Source organism: Rhinoderma darwinii, chromosome 5 (genome assembly GCF_050947455.1).
Source record: "Rhinoderma darwinii isolate aRhiDar2 chromosome 5, aRhiDar2.hap1, whole genome shotgun sequence".
Classification (NCBI taxonomy): Eukaryota; Metazoa; Chordata; class Amphibia; order Anura; family Rhinodermatidae; genus Rhinoderma; species Rhinoderma darwinii.
The window spans coordinates 136,212,638-136,223,213 of NC_134691.1; the positions used below are offsets into that span (position 1 = coordinate 136,212,638).

The following is a 10,576-nucleotide window of genomic DNA, read 5'->3' on the forward strand; positions in this document are numbered from 1 at the left end:
GGCTTCAGTTGCATGTACTGTTACTGATAAAAGCAGCATCCAGCTGTTTCTGGCACTCCCATAGACTATAATAGTGCGGGCCACACATCTGAACAGACAATGCTTCTCCTTTCCCCCCATAGCCAGACAGATTACAGTAAATTGGAGGTACCCAGTTTTAGCAATATGAGGTGTCCCAGCGACTGGACCCTAACCAATTAAGCATCTATCACCTGTCCTGTGGATACATGATAAATGTTTACGTTGGTAAGCCCCCTTGATGCATACTATTCGTGGTTGTTACTGTGTACACTTAGATATTTTATGATCACTTGTTTACCTTTTGGATGGTGATAATGTGCTGGATTTGCTTTGGAAAGGCTAGATAAATACATATGAGAACTATGCATACGAGCAAGAGGAAATATATATGGAATTGTCACTCCCTCCCCTTCAATAATTTCACTGTAATTTAGAGGAATTATTTAAAGAGGCTCTGTCACCAGATTTTGCAACCCCTATCTGCTATTGCAGCAGATCGGCGCTGCAATGTAGATTACAGTAACGTTTTTATTTTTTTAAAAACAAGCATTTTTGGCCAAGTTATGACCATTTTTGTATTTATGCAAATGAGGCTTGCAAAAGTCCAAGTGGGCGTGTTTAAAGTAAAAGTCCAAGTGGGCGTGTATTATGTGCGTACATCGGGGCGTTTTTACTACTTTTACTAGCTGGGCGTTCTGACGAGAAGTATCATCCACTTCTCTTCAGAATGCCCAGCTTCTGGCAGTGCAGACACAGCCGTGTTCTCGAGAGATCACGCTGTGACGTCACTCACAGGTCCTGCATCGTGTCGGCACCAGAGGATACAGTTGATTCTGCAGCAGCATCGGCGTTTGCAGGTAAGTAGCTACATCGACTTACCTGCAAACGCCGATGCTGCTGCTGCAGAATCAACTGTAGCCTCTGGTGCCGATGTGGCCGACACGATGCAGGACCTGGGGCAGGAAGTGAGTGACGACACAGCGTGATCTTTCGAGAACACGCTGTCTGCACTGCCAGAAGCTGGGCGTTCTGAAGAGAAGTGGATGATACTTCTCGTCAGAACGCCCAGCTAGTAAAAGTAGTAAAAACGCCCCGATGTACGCACATAATACACGCCCACTTGGACTTTTACTTTAAACACGCCCACTTGGACTTTTGCAAGCCTCATTTGCATAAATACAAAAATGGTCATAACTTGGCCAACAATGCTCGTTTTTTAAAAATAAAAATGTTACTGTAATCTACATTGCAGCGCCTATCTGCTACAATAGGGGTTGCAAAATCTGGTGACAGAGCCTCTTTAATATATAAAAATCAGTCTCTTTTTTTTTATTTTAAATTTAATATTTAGATGATTCTGTTGCATAAATGTCATACTCTGTGTTTAATATACAAGTTAAAATTAAGCATAGTGCCAGTCCTGGACAAACATTAACCCATTAGTGACCGCCAATACGGCTTTTAACGGGGCCACTAATGGGCTTTATTCTGATTCATATGCCTTTTTACGGCGCTGCATCAGGATAAAGTAAACAGAGCAGGGAGTGTCAAATCTCCCTGCTCTCAGCTGCCAGATGTAGCTGAAGGCTGGGGTCGTCCCTGCTCTGCTGGGTGAGATCGATGTTAGTATCGATCTCACCCGTTTAACCCTTCAGATGCGGTGCACAATAGCGAGCACCGCATCTGAGTGGTTTTGGAGAGGGGGAGGGAGCTCCCTCTCTCTCCCACCGACACCCGGCGATACGATCGCCGAGTGTCTGTGTCTCCGATGGCAGCCGGGGACCTAATAAAGGCCCCCAGGTCTGCCTGTAATGAATGCCTGCTAGATCATGCCGGAGGCATGACCTAGCAGATGCCTGTCCGTTTAAACGGACAGGCAGTAATACACTGCAATACAAAAGTATTGAAGCGTATTATAATAGCGATCGCAGAATCGCATATTAAAATCCCCTAGTGGGACTAGTAAAAAACAAAGTTTAATAAAGTTAATTTAAAAAAAAAAGTGAAAAAAAAATGAAAAACCCACCTTTTCCCCTCACAAAATGCTTTACTATTAAAAAACCAAAATAAAGTAAAAAAAGTTACGCATATTTGGTATCGCCGCGTCCGTAACGACCCCGACTATAAATCTGTTACATTATTTAACCCGCACGGTGAACGCCATAAAAAAATGTAATAAAAAACTATGGAAAAATTGCTGTTTTCTGTGAATCCTGACTTTTTAAAAAAAATTGATAAAAAGTGATCAAAAAGTCACATCTACTCCAAAATGGTACCAATAAAAACTACAAGTCGTCCCGCAAAAAAAATAGCCCTCATACAACCGCATCGGCGAAACAATAAAAACGTTACGGCTCTTCAAATATGGAGACACAAAAACAAATCATTTTGAAAAAAAAGTGTTTTTACTGTATAAAAGTAGTAAAACATATAAAATCTATACAAATTTGGTATCGTTGCAATCGTAACAACCCGATGAATAAAGTTATTGTGTTATTTATATCACACGCTAAATGGCGTACATCTAAGATGCGAAAAAGAGTGGCGACATTTCCGTTTTTTTTCTATTCCCCCCCCCCCAAAAGTTAATAAAAGTTAATCAAATAATATGTACCTCAAAATGGTGCTATTAAAAAATACAACTTGTCCCGCAAAAAACAAGACCTTATACAGCTATGTCGACGAAAAAATAAAAAAGTTATAGCTCTTGGAATGCGACGATGGAAAGACGTAAATAATGGCTTGGTCATTAAGGTCTAAAATAGACTGGTCATTAAGGAGTTAAGAGACCTTTACAAGCATGCAGTGCCTATTACTCCTCTGTTTTTTAATGTACTTTAGGGCTCATTCAGACAAGCGTATATGTAGTCCATATGATGTCCATTAAAACAACGGGCGTCACACGGACTCATGTACTTCAATGGGGCTGTTCACACGACCGTTGTTTCAATGGAGCGTGTGAAGGGTCCATGGGAAAATGGGACATGTCCTATTTTTTTTGCTCTTCGCATCCCTCCATAGGCTTTAGTCGAGGTTCACCTCGGATGTGCAAATTTGAAAATGGTTTTCGAGTTTTATGTAAATAAAGCTGTATAAGAAGTTTTGCAACTTTATAATAAACAGTGTGGGATTGACACAAAGTATAAGTGGATGATGAAAGCATAGTTATTTACATCCAGAGGCTCAAAACCTGTACATACCGAATACTGCTGAGAGGTAGATACAATTGTATCAAGTCTAGGCAATCATCTGAAGGCGAAGTACATGAGCAGCAACACAAATCTCTGATAGTTTGATTGTCGGTTGATTAAATCTTTTATTTTGGACTGAAAATCATCAGTGTAAACAGGGCATGTGCTGCCAACATTATGTAAACTGAATTGTGCCCAAATGATCGTATTAACGATCGTTTGTTCGCATACAGTCGTCCCTATACAGTTTACATTCGCCTGTGTAAGGGGCCTTTAAACGAGCGCCAATCGACCTGTAATAATTGCAGATCAGCGCTCATTATAGGCACATAACCGTCCGTGTAAACCCCGTTTAAGACTGTACAAACCTCGGTTATTACTTTTCCATCAAGCTTCAGTTGCTTTTTGACAGTCAGAATAGCGTAGCATGCTGCAGTATTGTATCCCGAAAAAAACAAAATGGAAACATAACTGATTTACTATAAGTCAATAGAGGAAAAAAAACAAAACAAACGGATCAGTCTTAACTGATCATTGGTTATGGTTCATGTAAAAAGAAAATGACGCAAGTGTGAACAGAGCTTTACAGAGGATTGTGTAGACTGGATACAATTGTATCCACCTTTCAGTAATGGGGTATATAAGGGCCTGTTCACATCCGCGTTGGCTTTCCGTTCCTGGGTTCCGTCTGAGGTTTCCGTCGTGTGAACCCCGCAACGGAAAGTCAAACTGAAACCACAGCTTCCGTTTCCGTCACCATTGATATCAATGGGGATGGAAACATTGCTAATGGTTTCCGTTCGTCACCATTCCGGCAGGTTTCCGTTTTAACGACTGAGTCGACTGCGGTATTGATTCCGTCGGAAAAACGGAAACCAGCCAGAATGGTGACGAACGGAAACCATTAGCAATGTTTCCGTCCCCATTGATATCAATGGTGACGGAAACGGAAGCTGTGGTTTCAGTTTGACTTTCCGTTGCGGGGATCACCTGACGGAAACCTCCGACGGAACCCTGAAATGGAAAGCCAACGCTGATGTGAACAGGCCCTAAGGCTATTTTGACATCTGCATTTCGTTTTTCCGTTGGGGGTTCTGTACCCTTAGGCCTTATTCACACGAACGTGTCTGTTTTGTTCGCGTAAAAAACGTGGCGTTTTTCCTGCGTTCCATTTCCGTGTGACAGTGTATGGTGCTTGTCAGCGTTTTAAACGCGCGTATGTCATGCATTTTTTCAGTCGGCAAAATAAACTGAAGGAGGTGTTTTACTTTTTCTCATAATTTCTTTAGCAATGTTGCGTGAATCACGCATAGCACATGGATGGTCGTCCGTGTGCTGTCCATGATTTTCACGCACCCATTGACTCCAATGGGTGCGTGATGCGCAAAAAACACAAGTATAGGACATGCAGTGAGTTTCACGCAGCGGAGACACTTCGTGAAAAACACTGAATGGCCCCATTGACTTACATAGGTCCGTGTGACGTGCGTTGTTTTAACACGGATGTGAAATACGCTCGTGTGAATAAGGCCTTAAAGGCAAGAATCGCTTTGCATGCAGTGTGGTCCATTGGGTGCCGTTAAATTTGTCTTGTGTTATGGCTTCGGTTATAAACAGATGTGAACAGAGCCTTAGGTCTGCAGGGATTTTCAGCATCCGAATGTAGACCAAAATGTGTTAGAAAGTTGCAGAGCTTTTCGTTACAAAGTGATCTCTTTAAGTATAGTCACAAAAACAAAGCTTTCATTATTAACCCTTGCAATTGTATTACAACGATGAAGATTAAATGTCTTTTCATATATTTATTATAGTGGAGGATCAGTGGTGATGATTCAGGGGCTTCATATTTGCTCACTTGGTAGGAGTATACCAGAAAGCAATATCACCGAACTTCTGCCCCAAAAATCTTTATACAGTGACGGCGTAAGGGTAAGGTCGCACGGAGCTGCACTGGCCCAGCTGCGGCACAGCCGTGCCGGCACCAATGTTTTGGGTAAAATGGCCCTTTGCCTGCAAAATTGTGCAGCAATTAATTAATACGCTCTTTATGTCCGCACGATTTTGCAAGCAAAAGGTGATTTTACCCGCAATAACGCGCGGCCATTAACAGGCTGTTTAACAACCGCACCGAACATGGTGCCGGCGTGGTTGTTGGCCACTTTGTGGCTGTGTCACTGTCGCACCGTGTGGCCTTGCCCATAAAAACGGAATCCTGTGCCAGCTAGCCCACAGCTGTTTACACTACCAGTTTGAAATTGGTTTAAAGCATAGAAACCATTGTACATGTGATTATACAGGGTTAGTGGTGTTTTTAATAACCAATGAAAATACACATTTATCGCTAGTTTATACCTCTGTTTTAAGGATTGGTTTTTCTTTACACCATTTATATGAATATGCAAATTAATCTACATAAAATACTTTGCTTTCATTACCTTGTACTGTTACCTGAGTTACAATGTGTATTAGTTCAGAGCTGCATTCAAAATCCAGCTGAAGGTCAACAAATCAATCTCTGTACAGACCCTGAACAAGCAGGAAATGCTTACAGATTATGGATCAGCAACGTACAGATTTGTGAATGCAGGTATGGATGATATGTTACAAGACATGTAACTCAAGATCGGTACAAGGGAGAGAGTAACTTAAAATACATTGCTTTTCACATGTTCGGGTCTGTGATTGTGGAATATAAACTGCATACACAGAATTTGGAGATTTTAACTGGTTTACTCTTTCTTTTTAGCATTACAGATCAAAACGGTTCTGCTGCAGTCTCTGCAAATTCTCAACTAGGCTGCTCTCTACATTCAAAAGTCATCTACGACGCTACCATGAAGATGAGAAGGACCAGGAACTTATGTCTGCTTGTCCAAGCTGCCCATTCACATCGCAAACAAAGAATGTTGTAAAGCATATGCGGATATTTCACTCTAGTGTCCGTAAAGTACAGTCTGCTGGTGCAAAAGAAAGTCCAAATACAGTCCGATTTTCTTGTACAAAATGTAGCTATACTGACGTTCTGTATTATAGTTTGAAAAGGCATGGTCTTATGACCCATCATCATGATGAACTTGAACATTATTTTGGGGAGAAGACTGAAGAGCAACTCAAATGTTCTTCTGTATTCAAGATCAATCCAGATAGGTTATACTGCAAAAAATGCAATTTCATTACTAGTAACCGTGATGCTTTGATTTTCCACATTATAACATCTGATAAGCACAGAGATCTGGACCTTAAACTTAGAACTGACATTTCTGATTCTAATCGACCACGGGTTAGAGGAGCATACAAAAAGTCTCTAATTCCCACTGTAGCTCTTCCACCTAAATCACCAGTGTTGGTGCCAAATGCCACACCTGTGCCCCCTCCAGCCACTCAAGATGTAAAAGTAATTTCCCTTCCACAAAATGGTCCTGATGGACCATTAGTGGGGGCACCCAATCCCCTTATCCAGAAAATAGTACCAGTATCTACAGTTTCTGAACCTGCAGGAAGTTTGGGCCAGAAAATCTCTACTACAGTTGCGCCTTCTGCTCAGGTTGGCTTTGTTACTGCTCAACTTTCTCAAAACCAGAGCATTACCCTTCAGGCGTCTCTTCCTCAATCTGTCTTCCTGTCTCCAAGATTTCCTTTGAATCAGCCTGTTACTGCAACTGTCCTTTCTTCAGGAGGTCAAATTATCTCCAGGACTCAGGCTGGTGTGAGATCTGTTCTGCCCATGAACCAAACTTTGGCTTTGAATCAGTCAACTGTTTTAACCTGTCCACAGTCTTTACAGTCTGCTTTAATAAATGTGAATACGGGAATGCGACCCACCGTCTTTCCTGTAAATCAATCAGTAAGGCCTAACAATATTTTATGCAATCAAGCTGGCATTCCTCAAAATACGATCCTTACTTCTCCCATACTTAGACAGCTGATTCCAACCGGAAAGCAAGTAAACGGCATACCGACGTACACACTTGCTCCCATCTCAGTAACGTTACCAGTTACCCCATGTGCTTTACCTGCTGTTAAACCACCAAAAGTGCCAGCACGATTATCTCGGCCTGATAAACGTATTCAGGTTTCAACTTCTCCGGCTAGCGCGCCATCTCCTGTTATACAGCTGGCACAAAATATGTCGCAACAGCCCCCAAATCCTACTGTTGCAAAAAGTCCAGTCATTGCTCCACCTGCTTTAGGCAAGGAGGCGAAGCAATGGAAGACATGCCCTGTTTGCAATGAACTCTTTCCCTCGAACGTGTATGAGGTACACATGCAGATCGCTCACATAAAGCAAGAAAATAGTCCTGACAAACCGATTGAAACTTCTACCACCAATGAGGCAAAGGAAGTTGTAGTCATAGCTGCTCATGCATCATTTCTGAAAGTCCTGAAAGATAAATCCATTAGATGCGTTACCTGCAAGACGTTTACTGATAAAGACGACGAAGTGTTAAAACACTTACTTATGCATGGCATGATATGCCTGTACTGTAAAGCGGTTTTCCACGAACTAAGAAACTTTGTCTATCATATGAAAATTCTACATGTAGGCAAAAAGAAGGTGCATGGGGACTTTGTCAAGAAAGGGATCACAATATCAAATGATGCTAATGGTGAGGTAGTTTTTCCTTATTTTGACTTGACCTTTAATACATCTAGGGAACAGCTCGGAGACAAAGAAATGCACCTTGCTGTAGTTACTGGAAGCAACGCGATGACTGCGAAGCCAATTTATATAAAAATACTATACACGTCAGAATTTGGCGGTATAGAAGAGAAAGCCTCAAAATGTCAATTTTGCAACAGTGCTTTGTCTAGGACTGAGGGATATGAGACCCATTTGAAAGAAAAGCATCACATAATGCCCACAGTGCATACAATACTAAAGACTCCTGCTTTTAAGTGCATTCATTGCTGTGGCGTTTACACTGGCAGCATGACACTGGCAGCCATTTCAGTCCATCTTCAGCGTTGTCGAAATGCACCAAAAGATAGTACCTCAGGAGCGGAGCTGGTTCCTGAAAATGGGGAAAGCGCAAATGATTATGTAAAACCAAATACTACTGGTGATACTCAGGGAGCCTCAAATGAGTCCAAGAACAAGTATGGTCCCAATGCTGCAAAAGTCCTGTCTCCAATGTCTTCTAAAAGGAGGAGGCTTGAACCTGATCCTTTAGAGTCTACTGAGCTGTTGCACTCTCTCGATATCCTTGAGATGATTCCAGACGCTAGTGCAACGGTATCTCACGAATCGAAGAAAGAATTTTTGTCCAAGTATTTCCACAAGAAACCATACCCCAGCAAGCAAGAAATCGAGCTGCTGTCTGGTGTACTTGGAATGTGGAAAAGTGACGTTGCCTCGTTTTTTGGTACGAAACGTTATGTATGCCTGAAATTTCTCCGAAATCATAAACAGAGAGTAATTCTTGGATTTAAAATGGCGGAGCTCAAACGAGTGCAGCATGAAGTAGACTTGCGGGAAGACTATTAAATGCATTATTAGTTGACACATGGCTGCGTACACCCGGTCAGCATTTCCATGTCTTTTATAACGTCATATAGAAAGTTTGAGGGAAGCCTGGTAGAAGTTTGGATGTTAACACTTTTTTTTATTTTGTCAGTTTGCATTTTGTTGTTTTCCCTGTTCTGGTGCTCTCATTTATCAGCCCTTTTTTCCCATTTTGTACATTTCTGTACATTTTGATTTTAAATATACAGTTTTGTCATAACTCTATTTTTGTCTTGGATCATTTATGTTCGAAATAAAACCATGTGTACACACCTATGATGGCAGCTTAGAGACATTCAGTGGCCGTGCTGGATGATGGAAGGTGTAGTACATCATAGGATCTGCATTTGTTTATTGTAGGGATATCTGGGTAAGGAACCAGTGTTCTTAAGATACAGTATAGTACCTACCGCACATGATCTTAAAGGGTTGTCGCACGTAGGGCATTTCTGACCTATTCACAGGATAGATCATAAGTGTCTAATCATTGGGGGTCCCCACAAACACTGGAGCGGGGGGTGGTCCTGAACCATCCTTCCTCCTCACTCCACAAGTGAGGAGTTTAAATGGAGTGGTGGTCACGCATGCGCCATGCCACTTTATTCAATTTCTAGGGGGTGACCAAAACAGCCTTTCGTGGGATAACACCTAAGTGTACCGGGTGTGTTCTTGGGTCTTGTACACAGCGGTTGTTGAAGTCTTTTATATTAAGCTGGCCGTTATCTTGTGTAACCGGTGATCAGACATAACAATATGCTGCTCTGTGGTATTTTGTTGTCCCCCGTCCCCCCCCCCCCCTTTTTTTTTTTCTTCTTCCTATGAAAACTGTCTGGGCAAAGTTCCTCCGGTAAAGATATACATTATCCTTTGGTGGTGGCTGTGCTGAACTTCATACATTGGACTAAGAATTTTGAGCATCTCAACATGTGGCATTCGAACCATGAATGAATTCATCTACGTACTGGGTGGAGCATGATTTTTGGGTGTATTTACCAAGACTATTTTTTTCCCATTATGGAAATGTAATTCTGATTTTCTGCAATTTTTATTTTTTAATGCGTAATACAGGACTTTTTTTTTTTTTTTTTTATATACATATATAAATATTATATAATTTATTAGTAACTTTGGGAAATCAGGAACCCCTAGTTGTAGAATATGTATCTATGGTGCCAGTTGGGCTCCCTCATTTCTACTCTAACGTATTATGTGTAGAACATGAAAATTTCACTTTGGCCAATTTGGACTTGCTTTTGTTTAAAATAAACATATAAAAACATTTTACGTTTGCATTGTCTGTTTTAATATTTTGTTGCACATGTTTCTTTTTCATAAATTGTGTAAATGTAGTTCAATCGTCAAGGTAATTCTGAGAAGCCCGACTCCTGTCACCCAAAATTACAACTTCTCTTCTGAGCACAAGTGTTGGCTGACTGTATAATATTGCAGACATTCACATCATTGGAGGCAATAACTAGACTCTGAGTTTTCTTAGCTTGAGACACCCTGTAGTAACCAGAAATGCCTCCAATGGTAGGGTGGATTTTATATACATTCATTTTACAGTATAATATGGCATATAATACATAAGGTACATTTGGCCTGACTTGAGCTTTGCCTTTTGGCTTCTCTTCATGTGTAATTCCATTTCAACTTTCAACAATGTAATCAGAGGTTAGCTAGTTTCTATTGACAAACAAAAATTATATTTTTTTAATATCTAATAAGGAACATTGTACTTTACCAACTCTGCATCATCCTAATTTAAGTTTTTCTTCTAGAGACCTCTTTAGTAGATATAGACTTATTACAGCCTCAAAAGCTTGGTGAATACTCACGTAGTGCAGTCTTAAAGGGATCC

General features: G+C 41.1%; 1 protein-coding gene across 3 annotated transcripts in view; it reads left to right on the top strand.

Annotated features, from left to right (window-relative positions):
• Positions 1-9,994, top strand: part of ADNP2 (ADNP homeobox 2) — a 29,296-nt gene extending 19,302 nt beyond the window's left edge. For all 3 annotated transcript variants that reach the window (XM_075826543.1, XM_075826542.1, XM_075826544.1), the window contains one exon: positions 5,959-9,994. In XM_075826543.1, the coding sequence (XP_075682658.1) occupies positions 5,959-8,697 (2,739 nt within the window). In that variant the 3' untranslated portion in view covers positions 8,698-9,994. The remainder of the gene's footprint in view (positions 1-5,958) is intronic.
• The last annotated feature ends 582 nt before the right edge of the window (positions 9,995-10,576 follow it).